This window comes from Artibeus jamaicensis, unplaced genomic scaffold, assembly GCF_021234435.1.
Source record: "Artibeus jamaicensis isolate MK-2021 breed Jamaican fruit bat unplaced genomic scaffold, CSHL_Jam_final contig_332, whole genome shotgun sequence".
Classification (NCBI taxonomy): domain Eukaryota; kingdom Metazoa; phylum Chordata; class Mammalia; order Chiroptera; family Phyllostomidae; genus Artibeus; species Artibeus jamaicensis.
The window spans coordinates 22,003,049-22,025,841 of record NW_026521788.1 but is presented as its reverse complement, the minus strand read 5'-3'; the positions used below and the strand labels follow the sequence as shown (position 1 = coordinate 22,025,841).

Sequence of the window (22,793 nt, the reverse complement as noted above, 5' to 3'; positions counted from 1 at the left end):
GGCATCAGAGCTGGTTAAGAGGCAGATAAGGTCACGGGTGGCTCATTACAGAGTTTCTGTGTACATTCCCAAATAGGGGGTGGGGGAACGAGAGTCAGGATGGTAGATTGGCTTCTAGACTGAGTCCGCTGTATCCATAACGCACAATATGATAATCCCATTTGTAATTTGTAATTTTTTGAAATACCGCTACGCTGTTTTCCCCAGAGGCTGTGCCATTTTACTTTCCTACCACTAGTGCACAGGAGCTCCAGTGAGAATGCGGGTTTTAACAATAGAAGTTTTTCTAGCAGTGGATAATTGGTTGAATTCCTCATATCTGTTGCTCTGAAAATTGTTTCACTTTCACCTAGTAGCAACCTCTTGAATTAGTCATGTTGTCTAGGAGAAATAAATTATTTCGTAGTAGTTCCTGCTGATACACGAGAAACCTCTTTTTATATCAAAATATTTAAAAGCACATTTCTTTGTGATAATTAATGGAGAAAGTAATAACTAAAAGCTACTGCACATTTTTTGCTTTGCTTCTATCAAAAACACAGTAATCACTACAGCATCTATATACATTGAGAATGTGCTAGAACATTCATTTCACAGAGTAGTCCCTCATCTACAAGCAGGTTCGTGTGCCCCAAGCTGTAGCATGAGGCTTATAAGCTACAAGGACCTGGTCTGGAAATCCAGCCCCTATGGAATTAAAAGCTCTTATTCTGTTCATTGCTGGTCTTCAGTGCCTAGAAAAGTGTCTAGCACACAATTGTAGTGCTCAATAAATATTTGTTGAGATGATTGAATCAGTTTGATATGTGGCTTCTTGCAGGATACTTCTTGCTATTTTTGGCTCAACTAATGATGTTTTTTGTTTTGTTTTTCGTTGCGGTTTCCATTAGCTATGCAGGTTTGTAATAGTGGGTATGGTGGTTCTGAGATCTATATATTTATCATTTCATTCCACTGGAGTGTTTAGTGTAGTTTTCAAACTTTGAATTAGTGATTTCAGCTCTATTTGCTACTTTTCCTCTAGGCAGTGTATTCATTTTGTAATCTTTTCTTTTTAAAAAATTGACCACCAGTCTCCTTGTCTGTCTCTGCCCAGTTTAACCTTTCCTGCAGTAACAGCCCCATCTTGTGAGCTGTTGGTGTATTGCTGCTGGAAACTGTAAAAGCCCGGCTTTGTTCCATCATGTCTATGGATCTACAGGTCCTGCATTTTAATGCCAACGTGAGGCAGATAGATGCAGTTCTTGTAAACTACCCTGAAAAGTTAGTGTTACTTTTCTAAAACCATTCATTATTACTTTACAAGGGCAGAACAGTTTATTAAGTCCTGGATTTAAATATTATCTCCATTCTTGGTAGTTTTTGTGTGGTTAGCAAGTAACTGTCAAGAAACTTAGAACATATTTTAGTCACCCGTGGTTTAACCAAGAACTTAGATGAGTGGCAGAAGTTTTACACTCTTGAACATGAATCTGTGTAGCTTTTCTGATTGGTTAAAAATAGCAAGGTAGTTACTGACTTGAAACCTTTGACTTATTGTTGCTTATCAGTCCTTGTTTGTTTTTTTAATTGAATTTATTGGAGTGATATTGGTTAATAAAGTTACAAGGTGATGTTGGTTGATAAAGTTCTGTAGGCTTCAGGTGTACAATTCTATAAGTCTATTTTTTAATGCAAACTAGCGAAGATGTAATTCTAAGAAGTTGTATAATATGTGATTCTCGTTTGAAATAAACTTTTAAAAGTACACATTTAGTATAGAGTAATTGTAGGCTTGGCTTCATGTGTGCCTCTTGTAGAGGCTGTAAACTGAAAAACTGAATTTAAAGTTTTATTCCTTGGTAAAAATAATTTTCTGACTCCTTAAAGCTCAGTTGTAATTAGACACCCTATGTCAAGTTGGTGTGTGACTTAGGTGTGCAAAATGAGATGACTGTGATTTTCTTTCATGGTGTTTTTAAACAGTAAGCACTTGGGAATGTAAAAAATATATCATTTTATTTTTTAAAGATTTTATTTATTCTTAGAGAGAGGGGGAGGGAGGGAGGAAGAGGGAGAGGAACATTGATTGGTTGCCTGTCACATGCGCCCTGACTGAGCATCATACTGGTGACCTTGCACTTTGCAGGGTGATGCCCGACCGAGTGAGCCATGCTGGTAGGGCAGGAGTGTGTCATTCATCTTAAAGGAGTCAATTTAAGGCTGTAAACTAATTACACTAGGAATGCCATTGGTTGAAATGTTTTTGGAACATGTTTTATTTCTGTGTCAAACTTGTCCCTTTGATGAGTGGGTACTTGATTTTTAAAAACAACCAAGTTGGGAGGATAGTGTGGGTGATCAAGCTAAGTAATTTTGTTTGAGGCTAAAACTAAAGTATGACAAAGTAATTAAGTTGATTTGGGATTTGTCTGATAAATCATCCCTGAAACGGGGTCCAAACCATTTTGAGTAATTGCAATGGAAATGAATGGGCTTTGGAGATGATCGCTTTGAAGGTGGACTTCCTCAGAGATACAAGTTCTGTTATGTTTAGAAAGTGTTTCCTTTCTTTATAAAAATATTCTTTCCACACATACCCAACTATTTTATTATATAACTTCAGAGACCTGAAACAATGATCAGTTAACTTTGGAGGGACTAGGGCACCTCATTGAGGAGAACACATTAGCTCCTGTGACCATCTGACCTTGTTTTTCAGGATGTGTTCCACATGGTGGTTGAAGTACCACGCTGGTCTAATGCGAAAATGGAGGTATGTTTTGATTGACATCAGATGTAGGATGTTACCGCATTTTGCCACATATAATGTGCTCCTGTGTATAATGCACTCCCCCATTTTTGTGTGCATTATATACGGGCCCTTATTATACTCGTGGTATGTAATCATTTTACCTGTGTATGATGCTAATTTGTATTTTTCCCTCAAAACTTTGGGCCAAAAAGCACACATTATATACAACAAAATACAGTGGTTTTCATCTAATCACACTGATTTGCTCAAGGGCTAAACAGCTAAAGCCCAGGGTTTTCCTCTTTCTAGTCCCAATCTGTTTTCCAGTTGTTTCTCCCACTGCCTTCCAATCTTACCTCTGTGCCCCAACTAAACTCAACCATTTACAATATACAAATGTGCAACAGACTTACCTTCCCCGTACCTTTGCTTCTGGAGTTCCCAGAGCCTGAGATTACCTTTTTCTCCTCTGTCTTGTTCTTTTTAAAATCTTCCATAATAACATCAGAGTCATCAGGCTTTTCTTGGCCACCCCAGCCACAAATGATCTTACTAGAATTTCTGTTGCATTTTGTTAATTTCCTTCTGATGACACCTAAGTAAATATTTGTCTTTTTGTTATGGATATTTATTATGTGTTTTGTATTGATTAAGCTTTTTGAATGTAACCCATTTTGCATGTGAGAGACACTCAGATTTCAGTACTTTTAAATGCTTTAAAGAAAAAGCTGAATTTGGCAATATTTATTTTGTCTTTTTAATAAAAATCTTTTATTTCTCAAATGTTAGGATTTATTTCAGGTAAATTTAGTTTTTGCTTTCTGGAATTAATAAATGTTCTTTTTCCCTTCTTGATAGTTCCCATATACCTCAAATGTTTTCCACTTAAAGGCTAACTGTGGAGAAACTTTAATTTCAACTTATAAAAATATTAGGGGTACAATACATCATTACAGTGGAACTAGGGAGTGTGTATTCCATAAGTAATTTCTGCAAATCCTTTATCTGAGTAGTATTTCACATTCAAATATGCAATGATTAGACAATTTTTTAAATTTCAGATTTCTACAAAGGACCCTTTAAACCCAATTAAACAAGATGTGAAAAAAGAAAAACTCCGTTATGTGGCAAACCTGTTCCCTTACAAAGGCTATATCTGGAACTACGGTGCCATCCCTCAGGTATGCCTCTGTGCAATTGTTAGAAATGTACTGTTTGGCTTACAAAAAACTAACCTGCTGCTGTTAGTAACAGACGATTTAAACACCTTCAGAAAGGTTTTGCTAGAATAGACTTTAAAAACATAATGGGTAATGAACTAATTTAATCCTTCCTTGAATAACTTACTTTCAAGATAAATTAAAAGGTAATTGTTTACAGTGTTGAAGTTCACATTTGAAAGTTCTTTTTTGAAATATTTATCTTTCTATAGAGACTAGTTATAAACTACAAATTCTTTTTTACAGAATGAGTGGCAAATCTATTAGGAGAGACAGTATAGGCTAGTGCTTATAAAAGCATTGATTTTTGGCCCCAGACAGACTAGGGTTCAAATCCCAAGGCTACCACTTGCTAAGTTACCTAATTGGTGTCCGTTTCTTCCTCCCTGAGACATGAATATCTCCCCCTGAGTTATTAATAGTACTTAGCTCATGTGGCTATTATGAGGAAGAAAGCACTTGGTTCACACAGCTGTTGACCTTTATGTTTAGAGTCCTGATTCCTTCTTTAAGCCAAGCTCTCTGTCGTAAGTAAGAGTCAGATTCTGTTTTCCTGAACAGTCAACCCTTTGGGGCAGGGGAATCTACATTGTTTACGAGTTAATCACCAGCACTGTGCCAGTGTGCGGTGGGTCTTTATGTAACATTTGAGTAAAGAATCACTGCAGTCTGTCTCTTATGAGTAAATGATGGATTTAATTCTGGTTTGGCTAGGATAATGTTGTGGGCCTCAGGATTTTTATACAAAACATCCAGTTAATTTTCTTCCTGTTGGTAAATGGTTTGTTTTTATTAACCATTAAGCCTATTAAGTGGGATCCACTGTGAAACAATCTGTTACCAAACCTAGGTCAAACTCATCTGGCTTGTTAGGTAATTATAAAGTTGTTTGCCTTAATTATAGGCTGACACCTTGCACTTCAATTGATTTAGTTTTCAGCCTTGAAATATCGTCCATCTGGGAAAACTGCTGAAATTCTTATTCTTCTGTAGGCTGGATTTGGCTTTGTGGGGCCCGGTCTTCCTTTGTCACCCTTCATATCCCAGCTGAGTAGGCGAACATGTCCCAGAAATGTGTTCTGGATTGGGGGTCGGGGGGAAGAGCCAAAACAACAGCTACGTCTGAGACCGTGCTTCTTGGCACACACAGGCCATCTGTTCTTTAATGGGGTGCTCTCTGCGAGGATGCTCTCGAAATTTAGCAGGAAAGACAGCCAGCAATTTGAAGCTTCAAAAAGTCCTAACTAAAGTTTTTAATTTTGGCTCCTGGCCAGCAGTGACAAAACCTTTTACCATCAGAACACATACTTTCTGCTTCAGTGTTACTGCCTACCAACCTCTGCTTTGGAAATTTATTTTAATGAAAATCTAGTTAGTAGAAGATAATAAGTACCAAGAGTTCCTCAAAGTAGTTTCCTTTTAATATGTTTTTAAAGTGAATATTTAGGCCCATCTCTGTGTTTGCATTCGTCTCAGTTATGAGGTGGTTGATTTCTGTTTGTTTTAAATAGGATCATTACCTATTTTAAAGCTTAAATTTAGTGTAGCGTTCTATGGGTAATAGGAGCCCTAGCATTTAATTAAAGTTATTGTGTGTAGTTAAGATTCTTAGCTGTGAATAAAGAATTTTTAAAATGAGAACAAATAGCCGCAGGTTACTGTGTTTTCAGAAGGACTTGTGTGGTGTTTTCCTTCTAACGTCAGCACGACCCATCCGGTCAGTGGCACGCATAGGAAGCTGTGCTCTAAGCCTTTCTTCCCCCTAGACTTGGGAAGACCCGGGACACAATGACAAACACACTGGCTGTTGTGGCGACAATGACCCAATCGATGTCTGTGAAATTGGAAGCAAGGTAACGGAATCTGAAATGTTTCTCTTTAGTGCCCAGATGATATTAATGAAATATATAACACTCACCCTTTAGAAAATTTTATGAATAATGGTACCACTTTGGGTGACTAGAGACTTTAGAAACTTCCATTTTATTTAAAGCACTTGTATATTTGTATAATTATAATTGGTATATTTAAAATTAGCCTAGAAAATGTGTGCATACGTGACATACATGTGTGTGGAAGAAGTGGACGTGCTCTGCATTGCTTTGAAGGCAGATGACGTCAGTCAGTGGGTGAAGGGTACTAGGAGGCAAATTTCATCTTGGTACAAGGGATTCTTCTACATAGTAGGGTTGCTTTAAAATTCTGACTGTAGTTACATGTCTTCATGACATTTCTCAGGTTTGGGGAAATAGTAAACAACTATTTCCCCAACAGAAACCAAAAGAGTAGTCATTCAGTTTCTGAAGTCATTCAGTCATATTGTATGATGTCTAACTCAGTGGCTTCTATAAAATAAGAGGTAGAGAAAGTACATTAAAATATGTATATGAAACAAATTATGGAGGGTTCATTCTTTGGCACAAACAATAACAGTTTAAAAAATATTAATTATCCTGAATCATGTTACGGATTCTCTTAGGACCTATAAGTAGTAAAGGTTTATTTTCAACTTAGAAAAGACCAATAGGCATTTACTCGTTTAGTTTTTTTAAAACTGCTTAAAGGAACAGTCTTAAGGTAAGTCTCCAGGAACTTGGCATCTTCCTTATTTCCTGCCATCCACCAAGCAAAGCTTTTCTTCCATAGTTTCGTTCTGTAGTATTGTTCTGACTGTGGTTATTGACTCCCAGGTATGCGCAAGAGGTGAAATAATCAAGGTGAAAGTGCTGGGCATATTGGCTATGATTGATGAAGGGGAAACTGACTGGAAAGTGATTGCCATTAACGTGGATGATCCTGATGCAGGCAATTTTAATGGTAAGAAAATTGAAAGAGTCTGAAGTCTTCGTGCCTATATCTGATGCACCACTTAACCTGTAATGATGGCATTGTGACCTCATGATGCTTCAGACTGTTAAAGAGCGAAGGGGCAAAACATTTGACAAAGCGTTGCTATTTCTAATACTGAACTTCTCTAATTAAGTAAACTTTCTTCATTCCAGGAAAGAAAAAATCTGATAGTTTGTGTTTACTATTTTCTGCTTTTGTTCTCCACATACTCACACTCAGTTGCTGTAGTCATTTATTTTAAAAAATCTGTTTTAATTGAAATGTAATCCATATGCCATAAAAAGTCATCTTTTTTCTTAACATTTCTGTCATCACAGAAGGATTTATTGGACAACACTGTAGAGTCCCTAAGGGCTTCTTTTTTTAAAATAATTTTTTATATTTCAATTATAGTTGATGTCCAGTATTATACTAGTTTCAGCTATACAACCCAGTGATTAGACATTTATATAACTTATGAAGTGATCACCCTCATAAATCTAATACCCATCTGATACCATACATAGGTATTACACAATTATTGACAGTATTTCTTAAGCTGTTCTTTACATCCCCATGACTGTTCTGTAACTACCAATTTTTATTTCTTAGTCCCTGCACCTTTTTCACCCCTCCCCCCGAGACCCCTCTCATCTGGCAACCATCAAAACGTTCTCTGTATCTAAGAGTCTGTTTTCATTCAGCTTGGTTTTTATTTTGTTTTTTTAGATTTCACATATATGTGAAATCCTATGGCATTCTTTTTCTCTGATTTATTTCCCTCAGCACAGTACCCTCTAGGTCCATCCGTGTTTTTTCATGTGGCAAGATCTGACTCTCTTGTTTTGGCGTGTTTTGGCGGAGTCATGCCCCGTTGTGTGTATGCACTGCTTCTTCTTTATCTGTTCATCTGTTGATGGACACTAAGGCTGCTTCCATATTTTGGCTACTGTAAATCCTGCAGTGAACATATAGGTGCATATGTCTTTTTGAATTAGTGTTTTGGGTTTCTTTGGCTAAATACCCAGAAATAGAGTTACTGGGTCCTTCTTTGTCTCTCTTTTTTAAAAGATTTTATTTATTTATTTTTAGAGAGGGGAAAGGAGGGACAAAGAGAAAGAGACAAATATCAGTGTGTGGTTTCCTCTCGCACTCCCCACCGCTGGGGACCTGCCCCGCAACCCAGACATGTGCCATGACTGGAAATCAAACTGGTGACCCTTTCGTTCGCAATCCAGCACTCAATCCACTGAGCCACACCAGCCAGGGCCTTCTTTGTCTCTTGTATAGTCTTTGTTTTAAAGTCTGTTTAGTCAGGCATAAGTATTGCTACCCTGGCTTTTTTGTTTGTTTGCTTCCATTTTCATGAAATACCTTTTTCCATCCCTTTATTTTCAATCTGTGTGTGTCTTTTGGTCTGAAGTGGGTCTTTAGTAGGCAGCATATGTAAGGGTCATGTTTTCTTATCCATTCAGCCACCCTATGTCTTTTGCTTGGAGCATTTAATCCATTTGCATTTAAGGTAATTGTTGATGGATATGTAGTTATTGCCATTTTATTATTCATATTTTTCATTCTCCTTCAAAAAAACCCTTTACAATCTCTTGTAGTACTTACTGGTTTAGTGATGGATAAACTCCTTTAGTTTTTTCTTGTCTGGGAAGTTCTTTATCTGTCCTATGTTAGTTTTACTAGGTAGAGTTAGAAGCAGCAAGAGATAAGGGTCACCTACAAGGGAGTTCCATCAGACTGTCAGAGGATTTCTCAAAAGACACCTTACAGGCAAGAAGGGGTTGGGAAGAAGTATTGCAAGTCATGAAATCCAAAGACCTACAACCAAGATTGCTCTATCCAGCAAAGCTTTCATTTAGAATGGAAGGGCAGATAAAGTGCTTCGCAGATAAGTTAAAGGAGTTCATCATCACCAAGCTCTTATTATATGAAATGTTAAAGGGACTTATCTAAGAAAAAGAAGATAAAAAAGATGAACAGTGAAAGGACAGCAAATTCACAGTTATTAACAACCACACCTAAAACAAAAGCAAACTAAGAGGACAGCTAGATCAGGAGCAGAACCATAGAAATGAAGATCACATGGAGGGTTAGCAACAGAGGAGTGGGAGAAGGAGAAGGGGGGAGAAGGTACAGAAAATAAGTAGCATAGACAGTAGATAGAAAATAGATAGGGGGGAGGGCAAGAATAGTATGGGAAATAAAGAATCCAAAGAACTTGAGACACATGTTCATGAAATAAAGGGGGGGAATGGTGGGGGGTATACAGGGTGGAGGGGAATGAAGGCAGGAAATAGAACTGTAATGGCATAATCAATAAAATATATTTAAAAAAAAAGAAAATGTAGGTGCTGCTGAGAAGTCAGTTACTATCTTTATTACCCTTGAAGGTATCTCTGTGGCTTGTAAGTCTATTTTTGAGGTTACACATAAGAAGCTCAAGATAAGAAATTTGTGAAAAGATGACCTTGAAGATTTTAGCCTAGAAAACCTCTGTAGGCCATCTTATTGGTAAGGAAGGAAAAATCCTTTAAAAATTGAGCAAGACACACACTAGAACCACGATATCCATTGCAGGAATTTATGCTGCAATTTATAACCTGCGCCGTGACAGTTAAAGACCATGTTGAAACGTGCCAAAGCTGAGGAAGAGATAACAGAGAAAATCAGGGAATGTATGAAAGTGATTGCTTCTATGAATCTGCAGGCACATTTAGTTCCTGGGCTAAATCTGAATGCTTTGGGTCTGTTCCTGCATAGGTTAGGGATGCCAGCTCCCACATTGGGGCCCCCTTCAGCTGTGACTCCTCCTCACCCACAGTTTGAGCGATCAGAAAAAATGTTCATCTACTAATCTCCCAGCCGAATTCACCTGCGTGCTGTTATCAGCAAGCAGGGGCAGCGCAAACAGCTCGCTTTGCAGGAGCTGCTATTAAGATAGCTCCAGCTGAAGCACCGGCTGCTAAGGTGAGGATGGCGGTTATCCCTGGGCCTCGAGATGCTCAGTTCAAGGCTCCGGGAAGAATTTATGGAAAAATTAAAGAAGGCTTTGTTAGCCCTGAAGAACAGGTGAAACTCGAAGCTCATAGCAGAGTGCCATCCTTTGCTGCTGGCAGTCATTGAAAAAGGAGGCAAAGCAGTGAATGAGTTCCAGAATTTGTCAAGCACAGACGTTGTCGCTCATGACCAGGTCCCCGATGAGAATAGTGGTCAAAATAACTGGTCATTTCCATGCCTGCTGGGTTGCCCAGAGAACAGCTCTGACTCAGGTGCCAGCACCAACAGCAGAAAGCTCTGCACAGTAGACCACCTCAGTCAAGACAGAGGTAGAGGCTCAGGAAACAGCCCAGCACAGAGGCAGGTGCCAACCCGAAGGCAAATTGCTTCACCAGCAGAGGGTGCTGAACCCATGTCCTGAGTCACAGGCACAGGGCCACTTGTTTCCAAGCACCAGGCCACTTGTTTCTGAGCCTCTGTCTCTGTGACAGTATATACTTTATGCTCTCTGAAATGTATGACACCCTGCCATAATAAATAAATAAATAAGGGGGCAGGGGGAAGGGAGGAGCTCTGCACTTCCCTTTCGTTGTATTCTCAGTGTAACAAATTTTTCTAATTTTTGTTAAGATTCCCCCATAAATGCCAGAAACTGGCTTCCTGATCTATTCACTGAATTCATCATATAAATACAAAGAGGTTGCTCCTATGTCCAATAGTTAAAATTGGATAACAGAATTATTATAGGAGAGTAAATGTTAGGCTGTTAGCATAGAAAAATTATTCTGTTTTATTTTTATCAGACACTACGGATAACCTAAGGGAACTGCTGAATGGCGCTGGCAGGCGTATTAAATGTACGTTTTTAACTACCTCAGTGAAAGCGAATTTTTGTCTTTTTGAAAATCTCATATACTTTATAAAGACAAAAGTCCAACTGGGTTGTTTTTTTTTTTTTTTTTAGTAATCTTAAATTTTAATTAGTTAACAGGCCAAAAAAAAAAAAAAAAAGAAACCAAGGATTTTACCCCTGGCTGGAGACAGTAAAGCTGGAAAACTAATTTCAGACTTTTTGAGGCTTTCGACCTACTTATTGGTTGGAAAACCCAGCAAATGTCCAACGGTGTGGAACAGTGCCTGTGGTTGGAGGACAGTGATCCCGTTTATGTTTTTGTTTGTTTATGGTAGGGCATGTTTTTGGTGGCACTCATAGCCAAGTGGCTACAGGAGATTTTGGAATGGCTAGTTCAAATGACTTCAGGAGACTTGAAGTTTCTTATTTGGGTACAAGATGGAATGCATAAATGCGTTGTGATTTTGACGGTCACCACCTGAAGACAGTGCATCTGTGAAGAGGCGCAGCCCTGTGGGCTTGAAACTGACTGGCGAGTGCTGGTCTGTTGCACAGGATGCCGAACAGAGTTTGCAGTCCTCCCAGACCAGTGGGTCCGTGCTCCGAGCAGACCCCCGGAGAACTGTCTCTGTGAGGACAGGTGGGGCAGGCGATGGTCCTTTCCAGGGTATTGACAGTGTTTAAAGGCAATAAAAGGCTGTCGTTCCATGTGTCCGACGCTGTCATGAGCTTCATTAGGCTTTTTTGATGATTTTTAAACAATGATAAACCAAGAAAGTGAAAGGCCATCTAAAATATTACATAAGATGTAGTGGGCTTTCTGTATTCTCTGCAACTAGTTATTTGAAAATCAAAAGGTAGACAATACAAGAAAATCATTTTTGGAATATAATTTGAACGCCTGTGATAAAACATTTAACCTTGATACTGACCTCATTCGCCCATTCTATAACATTACGGCAAAGCCCAGCACGTACGGTTGTGTGAGCGGTGGGTGGGTTCTAAGGCCACTCTTCCCGCAGATTTGTTTCTGTGTTGCCTTTGTTCATAAAATGGGCACAGTCATCATATTACCCTGATCTGAAGGGCATAGACAAGAATCCTTTAAAAAGTCATTTTGGCTCATCTGTATTTCAAAGTGAATTTCTGTAGGCTAAGTAAGTTTTTCTGAAGATCAGTATTTCTGACATTTTATAAATGAGATGAAATGTTTTCCTAAACGTTTTCAGAAAACCAGTTTATTTTGTAGTTTTCGCCTAAAAGTATCCTTTTACTGAATTATCTAGTGGGTTTTTTTTTTTTTTCATACAATGAATTGCTTTAAAAAAATCATGGACTGGCTTTCTGGTTGGATTTCAGGTGAGATGTGCTTAAGGCCAGAGTTCTTCCTCAGTGTTTGATTTCCCGTATTTGGTGGTTTAAAAACAATACAATTAGGTACTACATTTATATATGGTGGCTTAAATTCTGCCATATTTCATCCCTAGCCTTTTAGTATGGCGAATTGTGTTCTCCGTTTAGCATTGATGATGGAGTACCTGGTAATACGGGGCTAGGAGGTAATTCTGTAACTGAGTTTGTACTCACTGCATTGGGATTGTTCCTCGTCCGTTCAGTGCCCCAGGTGCAGCTTCATTTTCCAAATACCTTGATGCAGAATAGTTTGTCAACATATAGATGAAAAAAAGCCACAGACCTTCTAAAATTAAGTTTATTAGGGAAAGCAGGCAGCTACAGAATGGGGAACAGTTTGTGAGGTGCCACTGAGAAGGCCTGAAGGCTGAGCCAAGCGTATCCGGGCGCGGTCTCTCGGACAGTCCTGCGGGTGGCACGGGCCTGGCGGCTGCTCGCCAGTCACTGGGAAGAACACTTTCGGTCACCGTCTAGTAGGCTGTGACATTTCGTTGTTTTCACTTATTTTCTTTCCGTTACAATTGACATTCAATGTTTTGTATTCCTTTCAGGTACAGCACAGTGGTCAATCATTTGATTTACAGAGTGGTTCCCCTAATAAATCCAGTACCCGCCTGGCAGCACACGTAGCTGTTACACTATTATCGACTATATTCCCTGTGCTGTACTTTACATGCCCGTGACTGTTTTGTAACTGCCCATCTGTACTTCTCCATCCCTTCACCTTTTTATCCATCCTTCCAACCCCCTCCCGTGTGGCAGCCCTCAGTTTGTTCCCTGGATCTGTGAGTCTGTTTCTAGACTGCGATGTTTGTCTTGTTGGGATTCTGCCATGAGACGTTACCCTGAGTGTGGTTAGTGCTAATGCTTTTGAAAGTACTCTCTCCTGCCACTCTCCAAAGATGGAACATCTTAGGCAGATGACAGAGTCTTCATATGCCCTTGCCGTTGAGTTCTGTATATCATACCCATGCTTACCCACAGTTAGAAAATAGGGAATGTTTTGCAGACTCCAAAGACTCAACCAGTGCAAAGTAAACCAGTATACTGGGGCCCTTGTTAACCTTTGAGGCCACATTTACCCATAACAACTTCAAGTTCAGTGTTATCAGACTCATTAATAAGGTGTACATGTCAAAGATTTAAGTGTTCTGCCAGAAATCATATGATTTCTGTGCCTCAGAACTGCAGGGGACAACATTGTCGTTTATCTGGTATGTTGCAACTTACCTGTTGGGTTCTTAGGTCTGATTAAGGCATTTGATTCTGGTAACCAAATTAAAATTTGAAATTTTTTATGCAAGAGTCAACATCTTTAACCTTCATTACAAAAGATGAGTGTTGATGGTTATGGATGGGTAATGAGATAACAGCAACTAACCTTCAGCCAGCTAGTGGTAAAAATTGTACCTGAGTTCAGATATCCTGGCAATGGACCATTCTTTTCTTAGGCATTGTATTTTCTTAATCACAGACAGGTAAACAAGGACATCTTGCAGCACTGTTATTCTGTCATTACAATGTAGTACTGTGCCAAGAAAGTTTTTTATCTTGTTAAGATTTGTCTTGCTAAGATAAATAAGAAAGTACTGGCTGGTATGGCTCAGTGGATTGATTGCTGGCCTGTGGACTAAAGGGTTGCTGGTTCTATTCCCAGTCAAGGCATGTGCCTGGGTTGGGGGCCAGGTCCCCAGGAGGGGCACATGAGAGGTAACCACACACTGATGTTTCTCTACTTTTCTTTCTCCCTCCCTTCACCTCTCTAAAAAAAAAAAATCTTTAAAAAGGTAGATAGGAAAGATTTATATTCTTATTAGAAAGAGGATGGGACCAGGTGCTAAGAAGTGGATTGTTGGACTTGTTAACCATATATTAACTTGGATGAAGTTCATAATTATCTCTAAATCCATGATTTTGTGGGGGCAATGGAATGAGAGACCACAGGGGAACAGGCTTTGTAAAGTCAAAAGCACCATATGAATAAAAGATGAACTGCCACTTTCACTTTCTATACAGATTCTATACAAGAAATATTTTTCAAATATCCTAAATAAGATTGATTTTTTAGAACATTTATAGGAAAGTGGTGTTATGATCAACATCACTTTGACCCAACAACTGTACTTCTAGTCCACATAATTTCTTACAAATACACACAAAGATGTTTGTACAAGGGTATTCACGGTGGCGTTGTTTGTGCCCTTGTAGTGAAAATCTGGAAAGAGCTTAAATAGCCATCCAGAGTTAGATGGAAATAATTATGGGCTGTCCAGGCAATGGAACACCGTGTGGCCATTACAAAAGGAGGTGTTTTTTCCTACTTTCTTTTCCGGTGTCTGGTAGTCAGGTTTCCTTAGTGTGGATCTAAGCACACATTTCAATGTCCGGTCCACAGTCAGAGAGTCGGTCAGCTTTTATATATTTTTCTTGCTATGGTATAATACAAAATATATTTGATCTTTGTCTCCAGCTTTCTCAAAAATGTCCTAAAACGCTTGGAATTTCCTGAGTGATGAGTGCCTTTTGTTGTTCAGGATGAGCCCTGTTCTGCAAACCTGAGTTTATGATAATGAGGTGACCCCGGGGTGGAGCCCCTGGCTGGCCTCTGGCTGGGACTGATTGGCAGAAAGACAAGTGACTGAAGTGACTTTCCAGCCCATCTGCCAACTTGCAGGAGGGGCCGTATATCGAACTCTTTAAAACTCCGGAATAATGACATCTGGAGCCCTTCTGAGTTGGTGATCACATGAAAGTGCTGGGAGGGTGGGACCCCCACCCTGAAAGGACGTGGAAGCTCTGCACCCCACTTTCCTCCATACCTTGCCCTGTGCATCTCTTCTGTTTGACTGTCCCTGAGCTATATTCTTTATAGTAAACTAGTGAACAGAACTGAAGTGTTTTCCTGAGTTCTGTGAGTCATTCCAGCAAACTGTTAAACCTGACAGAGAGAGTTGTAGGGAACCCCGGTGTGTACAGGTTTGTCTGAGGTGTGGGTGGCCTGGGATCTGCCAGAAGCAGGCTAAGTCTTTCGGGATTGATTCCTTTAACCGGTGGGATCCGCCACTAATTCCGGTGGTGCCGTTAGTAAATGAAGTTGTTGGGCCTGTGCCTGAAGAATAGGCGAACTGGTCAGAAAATGTGTTAGAACGTACCCTATACTTCCGTTTTGGATTTAGTTCTGTATTCAGTTAGTTCTCTATTAGGTAACACATTTTATGTGAATTATAAGTTCCTTGACATTTATCAGTGTGCCCTGTCCTTGTAGTTCAGTTGTTTAGAGCATTGTCCTAATATGCCAAGGTTGTGGGTTCGATTCCCAGTCAGGGTACATACCAAGGAACAACCAATGATGCATAAGTAAGTGGAACAACCCCTCCCCTCTGGCTCTCTTTCAAATCAATAAAGTAAATTTTTCAAAATGAAGGAATTTATCGGTGTTTAAACAGTTCCTAGTTCACTTTGTAAATTTTCCATACTTTTAGTAGTACTATGAAATAAAATGCATTATATTCTTTAGCTATTTATGTTATAAATTGGACTTAAACATTATTTCATACAAATATCAATAAGCTTCTGTTGTTGAACATATTCCTCCTTCCAAAAATACTTTTCCTAATTAATTTCTTAGCACTTGTGTCTTCTGCTTGCTTGCGTTGTGTGGCAACTTGGTCATTTAAAGCTGACTGAGGCTAGCCATTGTTGATGGCTGTACAGAAAGTAAAAAGTGTTTTGAACAAACACTTTGCTGTTGGCCAGAACTAAAGCATCGTGATACAGAATGCCAGTTCTATAGTTAGAATAGTCACATTTAACATGTAATGCGTCAGTGGATGTCAGTGAAATCCGTTTTTCTTTTTCTTAACGTGCATAATTTTGGTGTACTTTTGAGAATATAGCCTCAGCCTATCTTTTTTTTTTTTTTTTTGTATCTCTCCTTATAGAAATTATCCACACTTGCCAAACTGTCCTCTCATTATATGGCCCCGGTCAGTTCTCTCTCTTCTTATCTAATAGAAGTTCCTGTTGTGCTGATTGCTCCCTCACTACTGAATGTCAGAGCTGTTCTGACTCCCTAGATGGTTTCCTTTAAATGTGTCTGCGTGTCCCTTCTCAACCAGGGGGTTTAGCTCTCCCATTATCCTGAACTTGTTTTAATGATCATCTCATAGCTCTTTCAAAGTAAGTATGTACTTGGTATTTTTGTCACATAAGTAATTACATATGCATCTTGCAATCTGCTTCTTCTCTTCTAAGATATTAATGATGTCAAGCGGCTGAAACCTGGCTACCTAGAAGCTACTGTGGACTGGTTTAGAAGGTACAAGGTTCCCGATGGAAAACCAGAGAACCAGTTTGCGTTCAATGCAGAATTTAAAGATAAGGTAATATGTCATTTGGAACTGTAGCTTCAGGGCTACTTGTACTGAGATTTATGCTTTAATGTACTGTTGCCACTTAAATACTACATGATCATTTAAACTCTATCTAACGACATGCCAGTCTTGATGTGGATTTATCCATTTAAATGTTTTCCATTTTCGACCCATGGAAATGATTCAAAAGAGACAAAGTTCCCAGGCTTTGGGAAAATGGTCTTAGGTATACTTTGCTAATTGTTATGCATGTCTCTTCAAATTACAGGACTTTGCCATTGATATTGTTAAAAGCACTCACGACTTTTGGAAAGCACTAGTGGCAAAGAAAGTCGATGGAAAAGGCATCAGTTGGTAAGCATCGACTCTTGGTGTGTCTGACACAAAGCAGACCAGCTTGCTCTGGAGGCTTCAGTAACCAGAACGCACTGCACCATTACTTTGATTTAGAAAAGAAATCATTGGTTTTGTCATTTAGTGCTTAAGTGAGAAGGCAGACAAACACCTGAAAGTGCTCATAGGATACTCTGAACAAGATGAGCTAAAACTCTCAGGAGGACAGCAAGATCAGAGCTTTGTGAGGGTGTTTGGGAAAGGTTCCTAGCATCAGGGGGTCAGAATGCCATAGGTAAAATACAGCTGGGTGCAAGGTTTAGTGTTCTCCGATGTAAATCTGCAAGGTGCCTCACAACCAAACCAGTATTTACCGTGCATGCACAATTTGCTGCCACTAATAATAGCAAATATTTATCGAACAATAAATGTTTGCCAAGCATGTGATGGAGATTAAACTTAACCAAAGTCATCCCACAGTAAATGTTTCAGAGTTAGGACTCGTATCCACGTCTATCTGGCCCCTCACCCAAGGTCAGACAATATACTTCATAGATATTTAAAGATTTATAAGAGAATGTCCACTATTATCACTTAACTAACATTGTTCTGGCAATAGTAGTCAGTGAAGAAATGATGTGTCTTGATTCAGGAATGTTGGAGAACGCGGAGCATATTGTGGCAGATGATACAATTGTGTACTCAGAAAACCCCAGAGAATATAAAGAATTCAGCAAGGTGGCCAATTACAAAATGAGTATATTACGTACGGCTGACCCTTGAACAATATGGATTTGAAGAGCATGGGTCCACTTACATGTGGATTTTATTCGATAAATACATACAGTAGTGTAAATGTATTTTCTCTTACGATTCTTTTAGAGATTTTATTTATTAATTTTTAGACAGAGGGGAAGGGAGGGAGAAAGAGAGGGAGAGAAACATCAGTTTGTCCTTGTGTCTCGTGTGCCCCCTACTGGGGACCTGGCCCACAACCCAGGCATGTGTTCTAACTGAGAACTGAACCTTTGACCCTTTGGTTCACAGGCCTGCGCTCAATGCACTGAGCCACACCAGCCAGGGCTCCTTATGATTTTGTTATAACATTTTCTTTTCTGTAGCTTACTTTATTGTAAGAATATAGTATATAATACATATAACATGCAAAATATGTGCTAATAAACTTTGTTATTAGTAAGGCTTCCGGTCAATAGTAGGCTGTTAGTTAGGTTTTGAGGGAGTCAAAGTTTATATGGGGACTTTTGACTATGTGGGGGGGTCGGTACCCCTAAGTCCCCTGATGTTCAAGGGTCAATTGTATAAGTGAGATCACGCAGTATTTATCTTTTTCTGTCTGACTTATTTAACTTAACATGGTGCCCTCGAGTTCCACGCATGTTGTAAATGGCAAGATTTCGTCCTTTTCTATAGGTGGACGATGCTGCGTTGTGCACACATGTATGACGTTTTCCTTAGCCCCCCCCCCCCCATCAGTGGACACCCAGGTTGTTTCATATCTTGGCTGTTATAAATAAGGCTGCAGTGAGCAAGGGGGTGCACTATATCTGTTTTTGAATTAGTGTTTTTATTTTCATCGTGTAAATACCCAGAAGTAAAATTCGGGATCACACATTAGTCCCATTTTCAGTTTTTTGAAGAATCTTCACACTATTTTCCATAGTGACTATGCATTTCCCACTGACAGTGCACAAGGGTTCCCTTTTCTCCACATCCTCACCAACATTTTTTGTTGCCTGTATTTTTGATAATAGTAATTCTAACAGGTATGAGATGATATCTCATTGTGGTTTTGATTTGCATTTCCCCGATGAGTGAAATTGTTTGTTGGGGTTCATTTTCTTATTCATTTGTGTGAGTTCTTTATATATTTTGGATATTAAGCCCTTATTTGTGTGATTTGCAAATATTTTCTTCTATTCTGTAGGTTGCCTTTTCATTTTTTTGATTATTTCCTTTGCTGTGCAGAAACTTTTTAGTTTAATGTCCCAATTGTTTATTTTTGCTTCTGTTGCCTTTGCTTTTGGTGTCTGATGTCAAGGAGCTTACCATCTGTGTTTTCTTCTAGGAGTTTTATGGTTTCAGGTCTTATCATTTAAGTCTTTAATCTATTTTGAGTGAATTTTTGTGTATGATACAAGATAGTGGTCCAGTTTGTTCTTTTGCAGGTGACTATCTAGTTTTCCCACCACCATTTATTGAAGAGACTGTCCTTTTCCCCATTGTACATTCTTGGGCCCTTTGTCATAAATTATTGACCATATATGTGTAGGTTTCATTTCTGGCTCTCTCTTTGGTTCCATGAATTTATGTGTTTATGCCATTACCATACAGCTCTGATTACTATAGCTTTGTAATATAGTTTTAAATCTGAGGCTGTGATGCCTCCAGCTTTGTTCTTCTTTCTCAAGATTGCTTTGGCTATTTGGAGTCTTTTATGGTTCCATACAAATTCTAGGATTTGTTCTAGTTTTGTGAAAAATGCCATTGGAATTTTGATAGGAATTGCATTTAATGTAGATTGCTTTGGGCAGTATGGACATTTTTAACAACTTTATTCTGATAGTTCATAAGCTTAGGATATATTTCCATTTATTTTAGCGGATATTATGTTATTTTATAATATATATCTATAAATAATATATTATTTAAAAGGCATTAGAGTTTTTTTCATTTTTATTAATTTGTTATAGTTTTCACTCTATAATAATCTTTTACCTTCTTGGTTAAATTTATTCCTAGGTGTTTTATTCTTTTTTATATAGCTGTAAGTGGGATTATTTTTTAAATTTTTCTTCCTAGCAGCTTGTTATTCATGTATAGAAATGCGACAGATTTGTGTATATTGGTTTTGTATCCTGCACCTTAAGTAAATGTGAGGTTCTTCCTTGAACTTCAGTTGAAGCAATTTGGATCTCATCTTGTCTACCACCTTCACCTTGTTTTTTTGAACTCTTAAGAGAGCATTTTCTGTTACTGCACCTCATGCCTACTTCTGTTTTACTTAATAGCGTGAACACCACAGTGTCTGAGAGCCCCTTCAAGCATGACCCTGATGCTGTCAAAACCTTTGTGAATGCTGTACGTAACAGTTTCCTTGAAAAAGCACATACCTCGTGGCTAAAAATACAGGCTAAGTCGGTGGGAAAATACTTCTTTCAGCTGATATTTGAGCACTTCCTGTGTGTACATCCCTGTGCGTGGTCTCGGAATTACAGACCACAGGCACACGGAAGCAGGGAAGTAGGCCGTGGCGGGGCGGTTCCTGGTCCTAGAAAAGACTTAAGGTAGTATGTTATTTATCAAAGAAGTAATTTTTTACTATTCTTTATCCTATTTGGATTAACCAGAATACTGGACTAGACGATCTTCATTTTCAATATTAAATAAGGAAAACAAAAGAAAATGAGGTCTCACTTTTTACGGCTTTGTGATTAAGAGGAAAAATAACAATTTAATGATGAAGCCAATGCATGTAGATTTATCTTTAGAAATAAATCCTGACCAAGTTGAAATGAATAAGAAAAATGGAAAAGTCATTGCTTAGCAATCATAACTTTTCAGTGAGAGAACTCTACCTACATTTTTATATATATAGTTTATATATATATAGTATATATGAAATGATGTGAGTAAATGTTTTTATTATTTATTTCAAAATACATTTATTCTTATTATTTATTCCCATGTGTGTTGTTAGAGAGGCTTGAATTTGTTAGCGTTTCTTAGCAGTAGAGCAAACTTGCATTGTTCCTATAAATTATTCAATCCTCACCCGAGGATATGTTTGATATGAGAGAGAGACATCGATCTGTTGCCTCCCGGATGTGCCCTGACCAAGGATCGAACCTGCAGCCCTTTGGTGCACAGGATGGTGCTCCAACCAACTGAGCCACCCGGCCAGGGCCCTGTAGATTATTCTTTTTAGAACCTAAAAATTAGGATAATCATCCTTCGTTCAGATTTATTTTTAACTTTTATGTCAGTATACTTTCGTAGCTTTTTAAAAAACAGGACTAGACTAATATATTGTAATAATTTATTTTAGTCACCACCGCCATGTGACTCTGCCTGCGCAATACCCACAGACGGTAAGATCAACATTCTACTGCAGGGACGTTAAACGCTATGTGGATGTGTGGGGAAATTGTAGATAAATCTTACCCACCATGTCCATCCAGAAAAGAAGGGAGGGGGGAAGAAACGTCCGCAGCGTTCCACGGTGTACGTGGGAAGAACGAGGGCTGCACGCACCTCCTCTGGTGCCAAGCCCCGTCACAGCCACTTCCAAACCGTGACCTGCTCTCCTCTGGGTTCTGGGTAGGTGCTTCGTGGACACTGGAGAAGGCTGGGCTCTGGGTCCCCGTGTGGCCACAGGCTGCTTTCCCCAGACGGCAGTTCTCTGCCCACGTAGATGTAGAATTTGCTGTCAGGTTCTGCTGGTGAGAATCATGTTTATATGACTAGTATCAAGGATAAGGAAGCCCAGAAGAAAACACTGTGTTAAATTACCTGTTTTTGCCGTAATGAAACTGCATGTATGAAAGTTTGTTTTAAGGTAATGCATAGTAGGATACATTAGAGCAGGTATATTATTCTTTGTTGTATGTTGGGTGTATTTTTTTTTTTAATTAGAAAGGAAAAGTAATATTCTCACAAAATATGTTGGGTGTATTTTGATTAATGAGTATTCTCATTTGCTTTTCTTTTCTCTGACTGCAGTGGATAAGTGGTTCCATCACCAGAAAAACTAAGGAAATGTCCCGGATACAAGCGGGTATTGCTGCATCCTATTCACCTGGAAGTATAGATGCAAAAGTAGTGGCTTTTCAAAACTTTAAATTTATAGAACTAATCTACCAAAGCAAACTCTTGTGACCAATCCAATATATTTAGTGTGTTATCCATATAAAAGCATTTTTCATATCACAACTAAGGTAACTTCTAGTACATGCTTAAATATCAAAACGGTTATTGGAATTTGAAAGTCATTTGTGAATAAACGTGCAAGATATTGGATGTATATGTTTACTGCGTGTTAGGAAATAAAATTATTTTGCTGAAACTTGGCTCGTATTTTTATTTTTTCAAGAAGCCGGACATTATCAAGCTGATGTGGGTGCTGTTTGGTGTGTGTTTTCCTATCAGTGATCTTACAATTCAATTTTATAATTATCGGAATAAAACTAACTTTATTTTGGGGAATCTGAGAGTGAAATTCCTTATTTTTATAATAGTCTTGATACCGGGCTCTTATGTAATTCTTAGTATCCCACTGTAAATCCAAAGCTTTTTAATTTAGCCGTGGGTGGTGGTGTTCAATGGGTTGAGTGCCGGTCTGCAGACTGAAAGGTGGTTGGTTCGATTCCCAGGCAGGGCATGCAAGAGGCAACCAATCAACATTTCTTTCACACACGGATGTTTCTCTTCCCCTCTCTTTATCCCACCTTTCCCCTCTCTCTAAAAGTAAATAGATAAAATATTTTTTAAAGATAAAAAAATTTAGCCCTGGCTGGTGTAGCTCAGTGGATTGAGCACGGGCCTGTGAACCAGACAGTTGCGGTTCGATTCCCAGTCAGGGCACATTCCTGGGTTGCAGGCCAGTTCCCAGCAGCGGACGCACGAAAGGCAACCAACCATACATTGATGTTTCTCTCCCTCTCTCCTTCCCTTTCCCTCTAAAGATAAATAAATAAATAATCTTTTTTAAAAATCAACTTAAAAAAATAAATAAATTAAATTAAAAATTTTTTAAAGCTTTCTAATTTATATTAGCAGAAAACACAACCCTGCTCACCTTTTGAAATGAAATAGTTACTTTTTTTACTTCTCTAAGCAACTAATTCAGTCCTTAAGTCATTTACATTATTTTCTGAGTTATAAGCCAGAATAGCTTGGACTGCTGACCTATACAGATCTGCATTTTTAATCCTCGCCCATCTGCTTATTAGCTGTTCTCTTTGGTCAGTTGCCAGCCACCCCACTTCAGTTCCTTCCGTTGTGAAAGTGAA

The 22,793-nt window shown here is 38.8% G+C and overlaps 1 protein-coding gene and 1 pseudogene across 1 annotated transcript in view; both read left to right on the top strand.

Annotated features, from left to right (window-relative positions):
• PPA1 (inorganic pyrophosphatase 1) overlaps window positions 1–21,847 on the top strand; it is a 30,529-nt gene extending 8,682 nt beyond the window's left edge. The window contains exons 3-11 of the mRNA XM_037130586.2: window positions 2,702–2,755; window positions 3,796–3,915; window positions 5,721–5,807; window positions 6,645–6,771; window positions 16,313–16,440; window positions 16,700–16,785; window positions 19,794–19,863; window positions 20,831–20,873; window positions 21,505–21,847. Of these exons, the coding sequence (XP_036986481.1) occupies window positions 2,702–2,755; window positions 3,796–3,915; window positions 5,721–5,807; window positions 6,645–6,771; window positions 16,313–16,440; window positions 16,700–16,785; window positions 19,794–19,863; window positions 20,831–20,873; window positions 21,505–21,536 (747 nt within the window). The 3' untranslated portion in view covers window positions 21,537–21,847. The remainder of the gene's footprint in view (window positions 1–2,701; window positions 2,756–3,795; window positions 3,916–5,720; window positions 5,808–6,644; window positions 6,772–16,312; window positions 16,441–16,699; window positions 16,786–19,793; window positions 19,864–20,830; window positions 20,874–21,504) is intronic.
• Window positions 9,113–10,685, top strand: LOC119038172 (insulin-like growth factor 2 mRNA-binding protein 3; annotated as a pseudogene).
• Window positions 21,848–22,793: the final 946 nt, after the last annotated feature.